At 42.1% G+C, this 22,806-nt stretch overlaps 1 protein-coding gene across 2 annotated transcripts in view; it reads right to left on the bottom strand.

The window, feature by feature from the left end:
- The window catches only part of SASH1 (SAM and SH3 domain containing 1), a 533,200-nt gene extending 511,593 nt beyond the window's left edge, over positions 1 to 21,607 (bottom strand). The window contains exon 1 of one of the 2 annotated variants that reach the window (XM_081186274.1): positions 20,343 to 21,607. In XM_081186274.1, coding sequence (XP_081042400.1) covers positions 20,343 to 20,831 — 489 coding nt within the window. In that variant the 5' untranslated portion in view covers positions 20,832 to 21,607. The remainder of the gene's footprint in view (positions 1 to 20,342) is intronic. The other variant, XM_081186276.1, reaches the window with a different exon arrangement.
- Positions 21,608 to 22,806: the final 1,199 nt, after the last annotated feature.

The following is a 22,806-nucleotide window of genomic DNA, read 5'->3' as shown; positions in this document are numbered from 1 at the left end:
CATAATTTGTTATCCAGATGACAAATAATAACGAACACATAATCTCTAGAAACTTCCAGATGAAAGAATTGGAAGGAAAGTGTGAAAGAGACATGGTAACCTCCACTAAGTGGCAAGGCAACCTCAACATAGCACAAGGACATCACTACAGTAGTGCTGTAGCATTGCTTCATGAGCAAAAGAGGGTTCAGGAGTAATCTCATTCTGTCCAGGAGGCAAAACTCAGTGACAGGATTGCACTGCAAAAATCCCATTCACATTTCCAGTTCCAAATACATCATATAATATATATGACCTTTTAAAAATACTATTCCTCATTAATGCATTTTATGCAACCCACCCACCCACCCACACCCTAACACAATCCAGAATCTTTGGGTATTTTTAGGAGGCAGGAACAAGCATAACAATAAAAGTATGAAAATGTGCTTCTTGTGCAGATTAATGCAGGCAATCTCAACATTTGCAAAGTGGAAATAATTCACAAGACAATGTAATTTATACCATACTGGTTCCCTTCATTTCACTTTAACTTTCAATTAATTTAAAATAACAAAAGGAGATGCAAAAATGATACATGTGTTCTTCAGTGTACAAGGTTGTAATTAATATAACATCTGTTTCAAATTTATTATTATCTATTAACAAATAAATAATTTTACAGCTTTCTAATGTGTACCTCTTAAGCTTTAAATCATTTGACCATAACTAATAAGCAGTGTAGTGTCAGGAGTACTGTAACTACAACCTTAGACTGCAGTTTTGTGGAATGTAAATCATCATCACTTTTAATGCAAAAGCAACAGCAAATCTCTATAATTACTGGGTGCATTTGAATCACTTTTATGGTTACTGCTCAAGACCCATTAAAAATCCAAAACACTGCACTGCACAGGGTATAAAGCTGGAATTATGATGCAGTACAAGCTGTAATTGAAATCCATAAATTTCCTAACCAGTATTCAAACTTATTTTGATGCCAGGAATTGCTGTCGTGCAGAAATGACTTTGAAAACATTTACTTTGTCTTGCAAAGTGGTTGTGGCAGCAGGACTTTGGTGTTCTGATAAGCTAAAAGTGTACAAATAACCTTGGTGATTTGTCTCTAAAGCTTATGTTTAACATGAGTGAGATTGTTCAAGCAGCAGCAATGCAGAAATTATATCAACTGGCGGAAGCAAGAGGGGGTGCTATTCATGCTGCAAAGTCTTTTCTATGCTGCAATTCAAAAAAAGTAATGATAAGTTTTGTCTAAATTTTGAACAAAAATATGAAAACTTCAATACATAATTCAGTACAAGACATAATTTAATAGTTAAACACTCACTTGTCAATGGTAAACAGCTAAAAACCTGAGAGTCAGGTTTCACAAGCTAGCTTGTCTAGTTTTTCCTATACCAATTTGCTCTTGAAATATTTGCTCTCTGTTGTAAATACTCTGCTTAAAATCCCCCTCCTTTGCTCCACAGATGACGATGATGAAGAAGAAGATGATGATGATGATGTTTACAAAATATATATTGTTCTTATTGAAGTAGTCCCAGTGCTTTTTTCTAGAAAATGGTGCTGGTACTGCAGGCTCTTGTACAAAATATATTATTGGGGGGGTTGGGGGGGTTCTCCCAATTTAGTTGGATTATGCACTCATATCCAATGACATACTTTCTAACTAGACACAAAACATTACTATGAGAATGCAAAATTCAACGTGAAGTATGTAGGTGCAGCTTTTGTACATAATAGTATTAAATTCATGATGATTTAAAGAGATTTAGGGGTGTGTTGTTCCCCTGTGCACCACTACTGGTTCCAAGCAAGTCTCTTAGAGGTGGAGAAGTGACAGGCTCAAAGGGGCACTCAATACACCTCACAGCAACTATCTACAGTGGTACCTCAGGTTACATACGCTTCAGGTTACAGACTCTGCTAACCCAGAAATAGTACCTCGGGTTAAGAACTTTGCTTCAGGATGAGAACAGAAATCATGCGGCCGTGGCGGCGGGAGGCCCCATTAGCTAAAGTGGTACCTCAAGTTAAGAACAGTTTCAGGTTAAGAACGGACCTCTGGAACAAATTAAGTACTTAACCTGAGGTACCACTGTAATTCTCTGGCACCTCCAGCACTTACTTGAGAGCAAGACTTGTGTCTTGCAATGGACAGGTCAAGCAAAAAATTTAAAACTTTTGAACAAGGGGAATGCCCTGAGTACGTATGCAGGTAGTTGATTTCTAAAAAGATAGGAGGTGTCAGGAGCTTGCATATCTGTGGAAGTGTTTTCCTCTGATTCCTGCCCTGAGGGAGGAGACATGACTGCTCAGCTGCAAGCGGTGGTGGTGGTGGGGAAGCACTCTACATGTGCTCAGAGGCATGCTGCTCTTTTCCAACACCGGCATTATTCTGGTATTTTGCTTTGTGGGCACCACCTCTTTTGTTGAATTTATGCTGTTATAACACAGGTAAAGAAGTTCCAAACAGAATATAATTGTGATGATTTTATCTCTAAATGTATATTTTCTTATTGGTGAAGAATGGATAAGCAGCATTTGAAGGGCAGTCTATTCGAAGGTTAAAATTAGAAAGAAGAGGAAGAAAATGCAGGAAGGTATTAGCTGGCTGGCAAAATGCAAAGAACAAATTACCGTATTTTTCGCCTTATAGGATGCACTTTTCCCCCTCCAAAAATGAAGGGGAAATCTGTGTGCGTCCTATGGGGCAAATACAGGCTTTCGCTGAAGCTTGGAGAGTGAGAGGGGTCGGTGCAAGAGGGAGTTCCCGCAGGGCTCCCTAGGCTGCGGATAGCAGCCTGCCGCCCGGCGCGCAGGGCACCCTGGCATGTAAGGTAGGCATAGCAAAGCCTGGGTATGCATACTGACTGTGCAATGGCTACTTCATTCTATTTCTTGAGCAAGCTAAGAATCCAGCTGGAAAATAGCAGTTTCTGGATCTGCTCAAGAAATGCTTCTGTTCCAGTCAGAATTCTGAATTCCAGCCCAGATAACAACAACAACAACAACAATTATTTATACCCTGACCATCTGGCTGGGTTTCCCCAGCCACTCTGGGTGGCTCCCTGTGGGAATGTCGAGGGTGGCAGGAGAGGATATATTGATTATTAATATCCTTCCTAACTTGGGCTAGAAAGTTTCTTCACTTAGCTTCTTACGCAGCAGAAAACTGGTTGCAGACTCGTGTGAGCCTCTTAAGACAATAAACAATTGTCTTGACCAGATTGAGATATGTTCTATTATTCCTGGTAAGACCCCTATTATTCTTTTATCCTAAAAGAATAAAGACACAACAGTCTTATTCCTAAGTAACAAAAAGTAGTTTTACTCATGATCAGACAGAGCAGTGTGATCCCCGAAGGCAGGCTTTAGGCTTAAAGTTACAAACATGTACAAACAGGTTTACCCCATATGGGAGATAACCTGGGGAATCAGTCCAGGTGAATCAGGAAGTTCACAGGACGAAAAAGAAGATCGAAGAGAGGGAGGTGGCTGCGTGACTTGGCCTTTTACCAGGTCTGGGAAAGGTCATGCCCACCTACTAGTCACATGCAAGGAAGGATGCTCCAGGCCAGGAGGAACAGGAAGTTTCAACTGGCTGGACCAAACATTCCCTTGCATGTCCACTCTAGGAAAATAAGGAATGTTGTATTTGACTGCTCCCAGTGGATTACATCCCACACTCCCAACAGAATTAAAAGCACAATAAAACATTGAACGTTAAAAAGCTCCCTAGACAGGGCTGCCTTCAGATGTCTTCTAAAAGTCAGAAAGTTCCAACTGGAGTGGAACGTGACATCATCCTTATGAAACATGCTCATTCAAATAAGTCTGTTCTTATGTTCTGCCTTAATCCACTCAGCTACTACCACACCATTAGGTTTGAATGACAAAGCGAACTGTGGTCATCATCCAGGCAGATGCTCTACAATGTACAATCTACATCCATAAACTTGGTTGTGAATAAGTGGATTTGCAATCATGATTCCATGATCTGGGATGCCACCTTATCCAGGAACCAATTCTGTCCACTTCTGTTGAAGATTTTCTCTTAGACAAACTAATGCTGGCTGCAAGTTTATGTAGGACTCCAAATGGAGAATCATTTTGTCAAAAGGGCCAAATATCTGATTTACTACACATACACACCCTTTTATAATAGCTATATTTCAGTCATTTCAAGTACTCTAAATAGTATTTTACACATCATTGCTCATATGTCAATAGTTGAATTTTATAGTCTTAGTTGTTAATAGATTGCTTGCTCCTGAAGAAGGATCCTGTGTTTCAAAACATATTGAGCTGTAATGGATTCCTAATACTTCTGAGAAAAAGGTTTCTTCTATTTCTGTTCTTTGTTTTCTGTACCCTTCCTCCTTTTTTGTACTTCACATACTCTACAACAATCCTAACCAGGGATGTGGAAAAAAGTAAGCGTCTATGAAGACTAGAGGAGATTTATTGTGCCTTTTGATACTTTAAATTTCACATGAAGAAATATGTCACCTGCTTCAGGCGCAGAAAACTAATAAGCTAAAGCAGGGATGACATTATTCCTTCCCAGCTTAAGATAAGAAGAATATCTAGAGGAAAAAGTTACCCAGTGGCAGCAACTGCTAATAAGGATATTATCTACCAGGCTTTTATTTTCAGATTTTTCTTCTAGGTTCATTCTCAGAACTTACTCGTTTCCTCGGTTATTTTAACATTTTCATTTTCTTTGTCATCAAAAAGAGAAATAGAGAAACAAATGCTGGGTGGGATACAAAGCCATAAATTGAAAACATGCCATGTTAGAGATTTTTTCCACATGCAATTAAATTGGAATTAAATGGGGAGAACTTAGAATGTTAGATGAAATTAGGTTTCCTGTATCAGCAGAACATTCCTGGTTCTTGCGATATAAAGTGAATCAATTCCAAATGGTAAGAACTCTATCTCCTTTTAGGGCCTAGTTATGCAACCAGTTCCTCTGAGATAACTGGTTTTGCTTCAATTTGGTGGTGATCAGAGTCAGAAGTGACTTGGTAGAAAAATATCTCAGTCTAGTTCAGAGCCTGAATCAGTTGACTTCAGAGAAGTGACAGTGTAGACAGTGTAGACCAGGGGTAGAGGTTCAACATTCTCCAGATACTGTTGGGCTCCAACTCCAGCCTGCATGGCCAGTGATCCGGGATGACAGGACTGGTAGTCTAGCAACATCTGAATGCCCACAGGTACCCTGTCCCTAGTGTAGACAATACTTTGATCATTATTGAGGGTATCTAGAAGTAAATGAAGTAAAGATCTATTCTATGGCAGATACCGGTATATTCTATATCTATAGCAGTATCTTTTCATACCCATCCTACTGCTGTTTGTCACTCTCTTTCTCCAGTGAATTGGAATCATGACAACTGTAGTTTTGTGAGTGATCAGAAATCCCTAACAGAAAATTCTCACAGTCCCCAAAACTCTGCAGTTTTCATCATTCTCTAAAGATAAGCATTAAAGGTAAAGGTACCCCTGCCCGTACAGGCCAGTCTTGACAGACTCTAGGGTTGTGCGCTCATCTCACTCTATAGGCCGGGAGCCAGCGCTGTCCGCAGACACTTCCGGGTCACGTGGCCAGCGTGACAAGCTGCATCTGGCGAGCCAGCGCAGCACACGGAACGCCGTTTACCTTCCCGCTGGTAAGCGGTCCCTATTTATCTACTTGCACCCGGGGGTGCTTTTGAACTGCTAGGTTGGCAGGCGCTGGGACCGAACGACAGGAGCGCACCCCGCCGCGGGGATTCGAACCGCCGACCATGCGATCGGCAAGTCCTAGGCGCTGAGGTTTTACCCACAGCGCCACCCACGTCCCATAAAAGATAAGCATTAAACTGCCATAAAACATTAGACATATTAAGCATAGATATGCTGTCCCAGAAAACATAATGACAGTGAACAGTGGTGTTTTCCTCAAATAATATTAGACCCTAAACTTAGGGATTCCTTGCCCATTTGGACAAGAATTAATGATTCAGCAAAGCAAACCTAGGATAAACTTTAGCTTTGAAGTCCTCACATAATTTACAAATAAGCCATAAAGCAGCAATAACCATTCATTTAAAAGAAATAATATAAGTATACCTAAAAAATCAGGGGACACACTTGTCCTTTCAAAGCTCATCTCAAATGAAATGTAAAGCTGAATACTGTATTCAGTAGCATATGCCAAATGTATTCCCCACATACACATGCAGGATACCTGATGACATATAAATCCACTTATTACTAAATAATAAACTTGAAATGGAACTCCTCTCAGAGATAATCTTATAAGAGGACATTAATGTTTCTAGCCTAGTCTAAAGGTGAAATGTTGTTAATATAAGGAATTGCAACATCTCATGTCAGCAGTAACTTTATCATTTATACATACGTACATTTGGAAACATTAAGAGCTCTTTCATATATATTTTTAAAAAACCCTCTTCTTAAGAAAGCAATCGAAATAGCATAAAATATATAACTGACAAGTATAATTATTCTTCATACTACTGCTTCACATTCTGATCATTTACTCTCATGGAAGAAAAACTATCCCCTGAGGATTTTATTATACCCCTTTGCTACATATGTGAGCATGAATTTGACCTTGGAAACTGGGACACTCCATCAGCCTTATATTTTAAGGGTTTTCTATGGCTTCAGAATTTGTCTGTGTAGAAGTCATTTTAATGGGTGAGATCCAATTCAATTTTACAGCCTCTTTCTTGTGGCAAAGCTGGATTACTGTATAATTTTTAGACTGCAAGGAAAATAGTTTATTTCAACTTCTGCCTCTTCTTCCTTAATCCCCAAGGACTAGGTCTTTTGGTTTTAGAACTATTTTAAAAAGAGCCATTTAAAATGATCTTTTCTTGAATGTTCTTCCCTGGTCCTACTAAGAAAATGCTATATTTGCTCATATTGGGAAAGGAGGAAAGAAGGACAGAGGAGTTTTGGCTGGACATGCACAAAGGAAGAAGATGAGGGAATCCCCCTTTGCCAGTGCAAAAAGTTAGTTCAGTACCACCCTATATTACTAAATTGGTGTTCTGTTTAAAAACTAACATAACATGGCAAATGAAAGCTCTACATCACTATAATAATTTAATAATAATAATTTATTATTTATATCCCGCCCATCTGGCTGGGCTTCCCCAGCCACTCTGGGCGGCTTCCAAAAGAATATTAAAATACTATAATACATCAAACATTAAAAGCTTCCCGAAACAGGGCTGCCTTCAGATGTATTCTAAAAGTCTGGTAGTTGTTGTTCTCTTTGACATCTGGTGGGAGGGTGTTCCACAGGGAAGGCGCCACTACCGAGAAGGCCCTCTGCCTGGTTCCCTGTAACTTGGCTTCTCGCAGTGAGGGAACCGCCAGTAGGCCCTCGGTGCTGGACCTCAGTGTCCGGGTAGAACGATGGGGGTGGAGATGCTCCTTCATTGTAGCTTGAGTCATACACATTGCCTCTAATTGTTGTAGGATCCATACAACAAGCTAAGGACCTGTACCTTGGCCCTGTATACCTGAAGGAGCCTCTCCACCCCCATCATTCAGTGGAGCCCACCCTGTGGAACACCCTACTATCAGATGTCGAGGAGATAAGTATACAACCTTTAGAAGACATCTGAAGGCAGCCCTGTATAGGGAGGTTTTTAATGTTTTACTATGTTTTTATATATGTTGGAAGCTGCCCAGAGTGGCTGGGACAATCCAGTCAGATAGGCAGGGTATGAATAAAATCATCATCATGAGTTCAGAGTGAACTATGATGTACATAAGGATCTTTGTTCAGAACTGCAGCAGCCCCAGAGCAGGGTAACCAAAGGTAATGACAGGAAATTGGGGGCCTGGAAATTGAGGAACAGTTCAAAGTGCTGGGTACATTTAGCCTGGAGAAGAGAAAAAGGGTGGCATACCAATCTTTGAATTGCTTTGAAGGATCGTCATGCAAAGGGTGCAGAAGACTTATTGTGTACTGCTCCAAAGGGCAGGACTAGAACCAGTGGGTAGAAATTGTAGTGATGCAGATTTGGCTAAGTATTAGGAGAAAGTTCCATACAGTAAAAGCTGTTAGACCAAGCTTCCTCAACCTCAGCCCTCCAGATGTTTTGAGACTACAGTTTCCATCATCCCTGTCCACTGGTCCTGCTAGCTAGGGATCATGGGAGTTGTAGGCCAAAAACATTTGGAGGGCTGAGGTTGAGGAAGCCTGTGTTAGACAGTGGGGTGGACTACTAGTGCCTCAGAAGCTGGTGGGCTCTCCTTCATCAGAGGTCTTTAAGCAGAGGCTGGATGGTCATTCGTCACAGATGCTGCAGTTGCATCCTGCAATGCATCCTGAGCTGAGCAAGGGAGATTGGAAGGGACCTGATCTTCCCCTCTTCCCGCAAGGCTCATTTTTCAAGTTAAAAAATGTGTGCCAAATATGTTTATACATTTAACCTATCATCTGGTTTGATAAAAAGACATAGGTTAGTGTCTTTGGGCCATGCTACAAAAGATAGACCAGGCAAGTAATATGTTCTTCATTAATTTAGCACATTATGTCCTTTCTCTCATCTGGGAATAGCTGCTACAGTACTATTCCTGTCTTCCAGACATACAGAGGACAATGTAAAGAATGGGGTTTTTACTATAAAAGATAGTCCACGGAGCCAAGATAATATATTGTAATGACAGCATTTAAACCTTATTTGCCAACAGTGTCACTAAAGCTCTAGTGTACAGGCAAAGTGGCAGATCTGGGAGTGTTTTACACATCCAGCACATTCTGCTGCAGAGTAGGTCTTAAAATAGAACACCTCTGCTAAACATAGTACTGCCATGATGTTTTAATAAATGGGAATCTCTACAGAGTACACAATCTCCACAATTTGTCAAGATGAGTATATTAATGTATGATGTAGCATTATCCAAGTGAAAAAGATTGACCTAGTTATGCTATTTTAAAAATAACTACCTAATTTAAACTGACCAAGCAAAGGGAATTTCAGACTTGAAATTAATTCTTCATTCTTCAGTCTCAATCTCAATCTCACTAAGTGCTCTAGGGAGCATGGCAACACTATCTAGTGGTGCACAAAACAAATCCTGCTAGTGATTGTAATGTTTGTGATTCTAGAAAAACGCCACAAAGCATATGCCTTGCATATTTTGAAAAGAGTCTATTAGCCACTGACCAACTTTCATGGTGCCTACAGGAAAATTCAGTTCAAAAGCAAATAGAGCCAATAAGCAAATGATACAAAAACCTGAGATTGAGAATTGGGTGCGCCATTTTTTATTTCTTTAGAAACACAATTAAGGGCAAAATACTTCTAAGTGCCTTCACTTCAGCTTTTATTTTCAAAAACATATCACAAAGTTCTCTCTGTATTTGTGGTGGCAGATTTCCAGTGGAATAGTGAATAGGACAATATCTTGTTAGAGAGTCAGTACACATGAACTATTTCATTAATTAACTTCAACTCTCAGCAATTGCAAGTTAAGAACACCAAAGCACCATGAACTGTGGGATGCCCCAAAAATCCTACACATCTCTCATCTCTGAATACTAGATATGAAGTATTTTGGTTTTCTGTTACAGATTGGTTTGGTTGTAGGAAATAGAATTCCTAATACTAATGAATCTGGCATGGCATCTGTGATCAGTGCAAGCCAACAAAGTTTTTTATGACAAGTGATAGGTTAAATAATATTAATATTAATATTAACAACAACAATTTATTTATACCCTGGCCATCTGGCTGAGTTTCCCCAGCCACTCTGTAATGTAAATGAAATGCCTAAATATTGAAAAATATCTGAAGTTATCCTAAATATAGTGTAGCTGTGTCTCCTAGATGCCCCTCCCCCAGTGGACACCAAATGTTGGTCACAGAACCAGACATTATAGGAGAGATTTTAATAGCTCCTATTAAACTGTTGCACCCTTTCACAACCTGAAGCCTTCCAGGTGTTGTGAACCGCAACTCCCACCAGCCCACCCAGCATAACCAATGGTTAGGGATGATGGGAGTTGTAACCCAGCAGCATTTGGTTGAGGAGGGCTGCTACAGGTTTTTTAAATTTGTATGGATATATGAGAGCCGGCTTATGGCAAAGAGCGGCATAACTTACAGAAGAAATACAGTAGCCAAAATTAGATACCAAGACAGAGACACACATTATAGCTTCTTCCCATTAAGTTTTTCAGGTTCTTCTGTGTCATACACTGTATCTCAATTCCTAAAATATATTCATGGAAAGATTTTTGCAAAACTGATGGAAACAAAGTAGCATGCCACAGAATTAGCAACTCTTTTCTTGGTTCTTTACAGTAGACATACCCCATGGGTAGGCAAACTAAGGCAAGGGGGCTGGATCTGGCCCAATCGCCTTCTAAATCTGGCCTGCGAATGGTCCGGGAATCAGCGCGTTTTTACATGAGTAGAATGTGACCTTTTATTTAAAATGCATCTCTGAGTTATTTGTGGGGCATAGGAATTCATTCTCTTTTTTTCCCTTTCCAAAATATAGTCCAGCTCACCACATGGTCTGAGGGACAGTGGACCAGCCCCTTGCTGAAAAAGTTTGCTGATCCCTGACATACCCTCTCAGGGTCCTCATCACTGAACCAGCATCAGACTCGATAATTTTGAAGTGTAACTAAGCAGCTTTCAAAGGCTATTGTAAAGCCTAGCTATGCCAATCAATCTTGTAAAAAATAGTTCAAATAAATAAATAGCATGCAAGTACTGGTTGCTTGCTTTCTTCAGATTTTCTGTTTATGCAATATACAGTTGGATTTAAATATGGTACAGGAATTAAATCCAGTGCAGAATGTGCAGAGTGCTATATTTAAATAAAATACATATACAAAGAGAAAGGAATATGGTTATTTAAAGGTATCTAGTGGGAATGTCTGAGACTATTTTTAGCTTTGTAAACACTGCTAGCATTTTCCTAGAAAATATTGTATTGTTACTATTTATGCACAGCTGCTATTGTCAATGGAAAGACTTCCCAAGATACATTTGAGAACATGAAATACTTGTATCTGGGCCAACTCTGAAAGAAATTTCACATTCAGCCACAGAAAAGGTTAACACTAAATTCTGCATAGCAGTGCACTTGAATTTTTCTTTTACTTATAGGAAACAATGAAAGTTTTATATTTTTGTCCAAGTTTTAAGTCAACCATTTTAATGTACTGTTGACAGCAGCTACAAATACATCTAAGATTTTATCTCTGAAAAAATGTATTTTATATAAACTAGGAGTGGGGAACCTATAGCCCACCAGTGGTTATTGGACAATGGTACCTATCAACCCCAGCCAAATGAAACCTTATACTAAGTCAGGCTGCTGCCCCATCCAGCTCAGTCTACACTGACTGACAGGAGTTCTCCAAGATTTCAGGCAGGGGACAAACCCAGCCCTAGCTGGAGATGCTGGGGACTGAACTAGGGACCTTCTGCATGCAAAGCAGATCTTCTACCACTGAGTTGCAGCCCTACAACACTGTACAAACTTGAGGAGGAGGAAGCTGGTAGCCGTGCCACCTACTGAACTGGTTATAAGGGCTAACTGAAAACAGACTAAGGATAACGAGTCTTTGTCCCATTTGGCCTAATGGACTAGCCTCCACTTATGCAAGTAAGTGCCAAAAGGGCCAGTTGTTTGGATTTGTTTTCATGCTTTTGTGTTAATTTGCATGTGTTTTCATTTTTATCATTTAAGGTCTAAATATAGTTCAGTGTGTGCTCTCAAAGTTACCTAACCATCAGAATTTATTGAACAATGTTGTGAATGTAACTGAATTTTTACATAATCCTCAATTTTAGTTTTATAAGATCTCTCCACAGTAGGCAGTGATATGTCCATTGATTTATGTTTACTGCGGCCAAACAAATCATAATTATTAAGATTAGGTGTTTTTAAAATGTGTGCTTCTGATTTAGCTACTTCATTTTGCCCATACAGTACTCTGAACAATTCTCCGTGGAACAAAAATTGAATAAAGTTCCTCAAGAAAGGGTCAGGTCAGGTCATTTATTTCAATTAGAAGCACTAATGAAATTTCACTAAACTATTAGATATCAGTTAGTCCTTATATAAGATAAATAGAATGCTTAATTCCTCTTGACATGTCCCACAGTTATGCAACCCTGACTTTCAGATATGGCCATTAAAACCCCCAAATTCTATTCAGTTTGAATAATTTTTCAGACATTTTAGTAATCCTTTATTAGCTGTATAATTAATAATTCATTAGCTGTGCAGATTCCTATCACTGCTACTTTTCAGATACAATATGGAATAGCATGCTTTGATCTAGAATGAAATTGAGCTCACCATACCTAGGCGGTTGATTGGTGAAGTTCATTACCAACCCCATCTTTTGTCTCCAAAATGAAAATTTATATATAGCATTCTTAGTACTAAATTTTCTAGAGAAAGATATCCGTTTTCAGTTCATCTGGACAGCCCTGAAGTGTAATTCTTATTTCACTGGCAATCTTCTTTTCCATGTGTTATGCAAAAGTCACAGCCGTAAAATTTACCACACATACATATTTTGAGCCCATTCTGTACCTATGTCCTACCTGTTCATGGAATGCTAGACCGTAGCAACTCACCTAGTTACTCTGTTATAGTAGAGTCCTGCCACAGCCCAAGCTTGATGCCATATGAAGCCCAATAGAATGGGGGGGAAAGCTTCCCATGGAACCCCTCGCAGCAAATAAGAAGTGATAAAACAATAAAAACATTTTAAGAACAATTCCAATACAGATGAAAAATGGGAAAGTTAAAGTCTTGTTGAAAGAGGAAGGTCCTCAGTAGGCACCAAAAAGACAACAGAGAACATACCTAATAGTTAAAGGGAGGAAATTCCAAAAAGTAGGTGCGTCATGACAATGAAGACCCAATTCCTATTATTGGAGTATCTTTCAGACATATTTGTCCCAAGCTGCATAGGGCTTTATATACCAAAACCAGCACCTTGAACCAAGTCAAAAAGGCTCTTTTCCTATTCCAAGTACCGTAAATACCTTTTTGTCCCACCAGCAGCTGGCTTACAATGGTATATAGGGTTTAGATTTTTTAAAGGATTTTCATTTTATTGTTAACCCTAATTCTTATCTTTTCAGTAGCTTTATTTTGTTGTTTGTATGCTAGATGCATTTGGGGGTATGGAATAATTTGAATGAAACTAAACAGCAGTTATCAGGAATTATTATTCAATTATTTTCCCGAGGAACATCCTACACTAGGTCATTAATTGTACTTATTTCTTGCATTTATATCCTGCCTTTCCTCCAAAGAGAAAATCTTCTTAAATAATTTTCTTTTGGTTTCTTTCTTTCTTTGCCATATACAGTGTTATGCCAGTTTAATTCCAAGGCTCATTCTTCTGGTTATGACATTGCATTACCTCATGTTTTGAAAATGTAGAATAGCACATATGCACTCCAACTGTAAACTGCTTGCATCCCAAACAAGTACATGGAACTAACTTCCAGAGATTCCCTTTGTGCATACTTACCGGTAAGTAGTTTGATTTTCAAATGGCACTTTTAAATTTGAAGTACAGATATTTCTATCCTCTAAAAATGCTGAAAAGTTTATATGCATAAATACTGATTGGATATTCATGCCACCCATATAAGTGTGTTTAGTAAAGTTTCAGATCCTACAATGTTAATGATTATGTGCTATGTAAATGAAAAGTTTGTTTTGTCATTCAGCCGCTACTTCCTAACTTCAGCAACATTCCCCTTTTATTTACAATACAAGAATCTGGTAAATGTGTATGGCAATAAAAATGCAGCATTTTGTTGGCTTTTTAACTGGCGCATACACAAGTCTTCTTCACTGAGTTACCATACCTAGAAAATATCACAATCCAGTGCAGAAATGGGAAGGAGCTAGTTTGGCTGTGTGTTAAAAACTGTTTTAGCATATTCAAAAACTTTGGGGCAAAGAAAGAAACCCAACCAGGTATCAAAGCCTTAAGGCTACTTACCATGTTGCTTGTAGAAGATGTATTATTAACAGTATGTCTTAAGGCATATGCAAATACAACCAAGAAATGAGAACATATCTATCACAGAGAGAATACTGACATGTAAGTTACAATTAGTAACATATTTTAAGTCACAGGTCCATACAATGTGCAACCCAATGCACCCATATATCAAATTACAAATCATGTACATGCAGCAAGGCAGCTGGATCATGTCTAGGGGCACATGAGTAGCCTAGAGCCAATCTCATGTTCAGCTACTATTTAGATGCAGTCTTAATACATTACATAAGAGTCTAAAAGCTGCATTCCCAAATGTCACAGTAAATGTAGGTAAAGGTAAAGGGACCCCTGAGCATTAGGTCCAGCCGTGGCCGACTCTGGCGTTGCGGCGCTCATCTCACTTTACTTGCTGAGGGAGCCGGCGTACAGCTTCCAGGTCAGGTGGCCAGCATGACTAAGCCGCTTCTGGTGAACCAGAGCCAGAACCATTTACCTTCCCACCAGAGCGGTACCAATTTATCTACTTGTACTTTTGAGGTGCTTTCAAACTGCTAGGTTGGCAGGAGTAGGGACCGAGCAACGGGAACTCACCCCGTCGTGGGGATTCGAACTGCTAACCTTCTGATCGGCAAGTCCTAGGCTCTGTGGTTTAACTCACAGTAAATGTATATACATACAAACTACACACAGAGATTTGTGAACATGTGTTTTATTGAAAAAAGGAATATGAAAAACAGGGCCTACATTAAAGACCTGCATTTACATCAAGTGAATGCAGGTTGTACTAGGCATGGTGCAATGCATTAGCACAGAACAAACAACTGTGTGCTCTAAATCAGGGGAGGGTAATCTGTGCCCCTACAGATATCTATAAAATCTAATGCATCTGATCTCAGTGAGGTGCAGCTGATCCCAGTGAGATACAGCACTGTCAACAAGTCCCATTTACAAAGGAATTATTGGAAATTCACTTTAAGCTCCTGATGGTTGCTCTGATGCAACCATGTCCTTCATGATCTTAGGTGTGAGGCAGGTGGGCATGATTTTCAGAGAAAGTCTTCACAGGCCAATTCGGGACCCATGTGGTCCACAGATTCTCCATTCCTGAATGATATAATGGATTTCAGCATGCAGCTACAAGTAACCCATTTCTATTTATACTTGGTGGTCCCAGGCACCTGTCTCTACCCACTACTGCTTCTCTAGCTTCACTTTGGCCTCCTACAAATTCAGGCCCCCTGTCATCTCTACCTGCCGTTCCTAAGCAAATGCGCTGCAGACAAGAAATAGTCCTCCCCAACTGCAGCTGTAGCACTAAACTAGAGTTACTTTTCAGAGGCTCTTTAACATGCAACTTCTACATGCAGCTAATCAGAGGTGTTTGGCCACAGGTAAAAATTATCCCATTTATTGGGGCTCTAAAGAACATTGTAACTACGGGATCTATTTCATTGACCAGACTGAGTACAAAGCCTCTCAGCCCCGTATCTGCAACGTAGAAAGAATAATGATACTGCCTCAGCTACCTTACAGGGATGTTGTAAGTTATACTGAGAAAGTATATGAAGCGCTCAAGTGCTTTGAAGACATGAAATGTGAGATATCAGCACAACACATTATTTTCAAATATTAGAAATAATAGAGCCAAAGAATACTGTATATGTTGATACATTTAAGCTGATCTATGAAACTGTTATATTCCCATGCTGGGTGCTACGTTTAAGCTAAATACTCCTTGTTTTATCCAGCAGACCACACATAACTGTAAATGCTGCACAAGTGGAGTAAGGGTTGTCTTATAGTGTGAGTTCATTTCTCCTATATGAAGCTATAGAGTACTAAAACTGCATAAGTCACAATATTTCTCTAATTTTCTGGATACTGCCTAGTTGCTTTATCACTATCATATATAAGGAAATCAGTGAAAAAAGCATTCATATGAAAATCACAAACCTGAAATTGCAAAGAACTTTATATTCTCTAACCATAACAGAGAGATGTCATCAAGGAAGGAGGCAATTTATCTCTACAGGGAGAATTTCCGAGACCACAATAACATATTTTGTTTCAATAAAAGGACTGCATTTCTGTTTTTAAATAAACTTTCAGGGACAGTTTGCTTCTTGTGGCTTTGTTTTAAACAAACTTACTTAAAATATAAAATATAATCAGCCTTACACTAGATTTATTTGCCATTTATTTGCAGAGGACAGAAATTCACACACTGTCTTTGCCAATTATATTTATACTTCCAGTCCACTGAATGTGGTTTGCTGCTGCTGCTGTCAGAAGTTACTTACTGACAAAACCAATCTATGCAACGATATCATGGAACACAAGAAAAGACTGTTCCATAGCCACTGTATTTTTAAATGCCATTATACATAATACCCTATTCCTACTAGAGTGATATAGTTTGCATAGTCATAAAACTATGCTGATAACTGCTCTGGCTAATTTTCAAGTCTTTCCTCTGACAACTTTTAAAAATTAGGTGGTTAGGTTTTTGCATGTGTGTGCACATGCAACTATTATTTTGCATTCAATTCTGACACACATTTGACAACCAGCATGGCTCCTACTTGACACCTCATTTGATCAACAGCTTTCATAATATGAAATGGCCAGCATTGCCAATAGCATATCTCCATTGGGTGCACCATTGTTTTATAGGCTGACACTATGAACTGTCCCTCCCTTAAAAATTTATATTTCCAGATGCATTCATTTATCCATTTGCATTTAGAACTGTTTTTGCTGCAAGTTGGCCAGTCATCATCCACTATACTGTCCATGATGACTGTGAAAAATATTTTTGTGAGCTAAAAGGCTAAGAGAAGCTTACACTATTATTGCATTACAGAGACCAGATTACAGATACCAATTTCACCTGTCATCCATATAAACCAATTTTGCAGTGAAAATAAATTAGTTTGAAGTTTCTGCATAACCCAGTTCTGATAATCAGGAAACCCTATTATGCTGTTGTCTACTTCTCTTGCAAAAGCATGATTTTCAAAAAGGCAAAGAATTCAAGGCAATTACTGAACTCAGTGGAAAACTTGCAGGTGTTGGCATTTGTCTTAAAAATCATTAAAGCATGTATCAGCTATTACTAGTCTCAGTGTCTCCTCAGACATTTAACATTGACCTCTTCCCTCACAAAAGGTGGATTATAACACTTTAGCTATGTACACTTCCTTGGGAATAAGAGTCACTGGATTTAGCATCACTTCTGAGCGAGCGTGGATAGGATGTACTGCAAGTTCCAGGAGCAGCTGAAAATCCATAGTACAACTTTGTGTTTTAGAGGAGTCCTTCAGAATGCCAGATAAGTTTGTCCTACAATATATTTTTCCTTGATTTCATTAATTAGTTTCAAACTTCAATAAATGTTTGGATCCTGCACCCTTACCATCGCATGGAATTTTAAAAAAATAATATTGCAGACTTTTACCAGACACATTTCCCACCACCAAGAACTAAATAGAAACAAGAAATGCATCACCAGTAACTGTTACCTTGTTTCACAAGTATTCCAAAAAGCACTAAAGCAAAAAGTCATCTAAGCAGTATAATAAGACCTACATACATACATACATACAGTACTAAACAACGCTCCTCTCAAGTTCTGTCACCAAACTTCACACAGTAGAAAACTTTTAGCCTGCTTTAAAACACTACAACTCCACCCCCATTCATCATGCCCACAGATTTTCCAGCAGCTTGAGTACAAGGGTAATACAAATCCCACTTTCAAACTCCAGACAAACTTCCAACATGCAAAATCAAGTCAGTGACGAAGCAAAAAAAGTTCTAGTTAACTCTTTGCAAAATGTGCCACCTGTGATATTAGAGTGAGAAACGCAAGAGAACTTCTATAAAATGAAAAGACATACAGCCAGAGCTGGTCCAAACATTTTGAGATGAACCACGCCATGGCACCCTCCACAGTCTCTTTAGTGAGATGGAGGTGATGCTGTGGAATAATTTTTGCTTTGTCTGAAAAAAAATACAAAGGCAAACTTCTAAATATGACTCCACTACACACCATTCTGGAGCCCCCCCCCATGAACCCTCGAACTTTCAAGATGTTAACAAGCTTTTTGCATTCCAATTCTGATACCAAGGGTCATTGTGTTGCCCCACCCCACCCCACCTGCCCAATGCACATAGTAACACACTCAGATATTAGGTTCAAATCACACCTCCCTGTCAGTGGCATAGCGTGGGTTGTCAGCGCCCGGGGCAAGGCAAGTAATTTGCGCCCCCTAACCCGTGGATTTGCGCCCCCTAACCCATGGATTTGCGCCCCCTAACCCTAACCCCCAGATGTTGCGCCCGGTGCGGCCGGCCCCCCCTGCACCCCCCACGCTACGCCACTGCTCCCTGTAAAACTCAGATGGTCACCTTGAGTCAATTTCAACTTCTCACCCTAACCAACTTACGGGATTGTTGTAAGGAAAAAGTGTGCAGGGGAAGTAAAGTTCAAAACAAGTCCTCCTGCCCTAGAATGCAAAATGACCACCTTTGCATTGCATGGTGCCTTGCAGTATGCATACAGTGTGTACACACACATATAAAATGCATCTAATATCCAATTATGAGATTAATTTTACAGAGACCCTGTGACAGCAACCCTATACATACTTACCTGTGAGTAAGCCCAGCTGAACATATTTCTGAGTAAGCATGCAAAAGTTTCTGCTGTGAATCCTAGACTGCCATGAAGCAACTTTTGGATACTAATGGATTTACCAATTTTTATATTAGTTGAGATAGTACTCAACTACTGTCTGTAACAGTAATCAAGTCAAGAGTACATTCCTAAGACTCTCTACTCAGAAGTAAGCTGCAGTGAATTTAATTAGACTCACTCATAAGTAACTTAAGTATAGGATTGTAGCCTCAAGCTACAGCTCTATGCATACTTACATGGCAGTAAACCTCAATTAGCAGAGTTGTCATTTACTAAATAAACATGGATGGGATGGGTTGGGTTTCTCATTATGAAATAAGAGATCTGTCCCCTTCCCTAACACAATTCAAATAAGGAACTGCTCTTTAAAGTACATATGGCACTTAACAGGAAAGTCTCTCAGCCATGCTCTCCCTTCAACATGGAGATTACGACAATGGACTGTATGTGCATTTGAATGGTAGAACAAAGTTTTAAAATGTTACATCTACCCACATTTGCCATATAAAGTAAGGTATCGTTTATATGAATTCCTGCCTACAGATTTCCTTTTCTAGGTGTCCAGGCGCAACTACACTGTTCGAGATGTTTCAGTTGTATTATTTCCACAGCGTGCCTGCCACTTTCACCCAATGGCCTGGGGTGAAGCATGAACAATAACCAGGAAATCTCTTCCCCAAACAAAGTTATCAGTTTACTTGCATGTTTAGCATTAAAGCGCAGGCGCTCTTCTCCCTCGTCTATCTACCACTTTAAGTCAACCTCCATTATATCCGGGGGGGGGGGGGGCGTGGGCGTGACAAGGAAGAAAACGACCAGAAGGCGCACGTTTCTTGCTCATTAGCTGCCAGAAAGGGAGCGTCATTTGTTGCCCTCCTCTCTATAGCCTGTTGCTTCTCTCCCCAGCGCCCCGCCCAAAGACATGGAGCTGAACTCTCCTCCTTTGCTGCTTGAATTTGTTCAGCGGCAACTCCCGCTGCTTCAGCTGCACACTTGCACCACCACCAGCATCAGGGCCGCTTTCCCAGCGCATCATGCCAACCCACTTTTGCCGGCGCATCAACCGCCGCTTCCTGCTCCACCCGGGCGGCTGCCGAGGCGCGCTGCTCCACTCGCTCCCGGGCTGCCTCGAAGAGCGCGAGGAGGAAGACGGTGGTCCAGGGCGAGTCAAGGAGCGCGCTTCTGCAGCCAGAGGGGTCGTGGAACAGCAGGAGAAGGCTGCGGCGCTGGGGGCTCCTGTGAGCATGGTGGTGCTGGACAGTGGTGTTGCTGCTGCTCCTGGCGAGGCAGCAGGAGGTGGGGGGCACTTTGAAAGCAGTCACTTCCTCTCGCCACAAGGACGACAGCCGGGCAGCCGCCGCTGAACAGATTCAAACCATCGAGGCGGCACCGGTGGCTCGTTATTCGCCGCTGCCTGGACTGGAGGCTCTGTCCAGCTGGCTACTATTGCCACTTGTTACGGCGGGCGCCCAGCGGTGAACAGCAGGCGCGTCGCGGGTATGTGGCAGCGGCAGTACAGCCGCGTTCCCCAACTTGCCGCCTGAGGCAGCCGTCTTCTCTTGCCTAAAGAGCCGGCCGGCCCTGGGTGCAACTGCAGCAGGCGCTTACCTTGTTGGAGTAGGGGGGTTTGCTGAGGTTGATCCCATCCCGGATGAGTTTGTCCCTGATCATGATTTTCAGTTTGAGCTTGGGGTAGGTCATCAGCTCCAGGCTGCGGGTCCCCACTTTCCGAGGGAGCCCCTTCTTGTTCCCCTGAGGATGGCGGGGTTTAGTAAGTGGCTCCTTCCAAGCCTTGGCCTCGTACTGTTCCACCAGGTGGCTGGTATAGATCTCTGGCGAAGGCGAGCTGGGCTGGGGCGGCTGAGGCTCCAGGGTGAAGTAAAGCCCGGCGGTGGTCTCGTCTTCCTCCTTCAGCCTCTGCACGGCTTCGTGGAGCCGGCGCCTGTGCTGTGGCAGCGAGACCCCGATGGCGTCCAGGTCCGGGTCCCCGATCTGCTTGCACACCTCCAGGTCGTCATAGCCGTTATCCACAAAGGACTCCGCGTACTGAGAGAGCTTCAGGGTCTTCAGCCACTCGTAGACTATGTTGGCGCACATGATGGATGGAGGCTGGAAGGAGAAATCAGCAACAAACTGCAACTTCGCAGGACTCCAGCAGCTCCCTTGGCGGAAAAATAAACCCCCAGGGAAAAAAATCCAGATGCAACAGACATCCGTGGAGAGAAAACAACGAAGCCCTCGGTCAGCAAAACACCATCCCCGGGGAGAGACGAAACGTTAAATCCCAAAGCAGCAGCAGCCCTGAGGCGACTCGCCTGCTAAGCCCACCTTCTGGCTGCAGTCGCTCTCCTCCAAGCCACCAAACCTGGAAACCTCTGGCTCTCAGGAGGGCTCCCTTGAGCGGCCCCCCATCCCCCAGAGCTCTCTGCCCGGTCCCATCTCCAGAGCGCGCGCCAGTGACTGCCTCTCTGCCCGTCTCTCGTGTCGCTGCCTCCCCTTGGGTTGGCTTTTGTTTTCCCCTCCTGTGGCTTTTATGGCTTTGGCAGTTCCTTTCCCCTCGTCAGTCTCACCTGCCTCTGCACCTCTGCCCGGAACGACGCTGTGGACTGGCTGACGAGGTTGGGTGCGCGCCTGGATTTTAATCTCGCCCCGTGTGAAGGTGGGGAGGGAGGACCCCAGCACGCTCTCCCGGCGCGTGCGGCAGCCTCGCCGCCTTCTGTGCCTTCGCGTCAGCCGGAGGGGGAAAACAGAGCACGCTGCCCTCAGCCCTCGCCTCGTCCTCCGGCTCGCAGGTCCACCCAGCCCGCCACACTTCGCCAAGCCTCTGACGAGTCATCCGCCCTGCTTCTCCCTCAGGGAAAGAAGGCGGCGAGCAACTGACATTCGCGGTACCTCACAGAGTGAAGCCCAGAAATTCAACAGTTTCCCAGGCTCCCGCCTTTCCTGCGTTTAATAATGTCTCACCTGAAGCCTTGGGAGAGGGAGGGAGGCGTTTTCCTCAGCGGCGACAAGTCTCATTCTTAAGTATTTGAAAAAAGTGTGCTTAAGACTGCCACTTTTATTTTGAAGGAAGAGCAGCCAATCAGCAGCTGTTGCTCGTGAGGAGAGGACCCGTAAACAGCTGTTTCTCTCCCCTTTTCCCTGCCTTGTAGCAGCAGCTAGGAAAGAATGGCGGGAAGCACCCCTCAGACCTCCCCGGCGGGGCTTCTCGTTCTGCGCTCTGGCTGCTCATGGGGTCGGAGGGAGGGGCAAGACTGGGAAAGCAGGCAGCTGCTCCTGCTCCTAATTCCTTTCACCTGCTCACCTTTTCATGGCGGATTGGCCCCACAGGGTTGCAGAGGGTAACCAGAAGCAGCAACCTCTGTCCACTCTCTTCAGGTGGCGCACTACAGGCGATAGCAGTGGTCAGCTGCCTGAGACAAAGGGCAAAATGGAGCTCCCCAGAAGAGTGGCTGCTGCATCTTTACTTCAAGGCAGAGACAGCATTTTCCGCCAAGGGCAAACTATGTAGTACACACAGTCTACCAGCACTCCTGAGCACCTGTCACCTGAGGTAGCTACCTCATTCTGTATAGTGCTAGGGCCAACCCTGCAGGACAAGCTGCTTCTTTCTCACTCTCACCTTTGAGAGGCACCATTGTGGGAATTGGGGCTGCCTGTGCCCAATCCTCCCCACCATACCGCCCAGTGAAAGAGTGAACAGAAGAAGTGAACAGGCAGAGATCATGGCCTGCCTCCTGCCCTGCCCAAGTAGCAGCCTCCTCCTTTTGCTGGCTAGGCTCCAGATGACTCCACAGGGTGAAACCTTTCTGTACTATTCAAAGAGAAAGGATGTGTGAGTGAGGAGAGCAAGCAGCAACCATCCTTTGATAGAGCTGGTAGAGATGTTGGAGAACCCTCAAATGGTTCTCCAATGCTGCAGGACTTCAATATACATGCCACTAAGTAGAATAATAGCATAATCACCCCACCCCACTCACCATCCCCCCTCCTCCTCTTCCCCTTCTTCCAAATTGTTTAAACCAATTCATGAACCAATAAATTATATATTGACCACTAATAATGAAACATA

Source organism: Podarcis bocagei (assembly GCF_964188305.1).
Source record: "Podarcis bocagei genome assembly, chromosome: 3".
Lineage (NCBI taxonomy): Eukaryota > Metazoa > Chordata > Lepidosauria > Squamata > Lacertidae > Podarcis > Podarcis bocagei.
The sequence above is the reverse complement of the archived record's forward strand: the minus strand, read 5'-3'. Positions and strand labels throughout refer to the sequence as shown.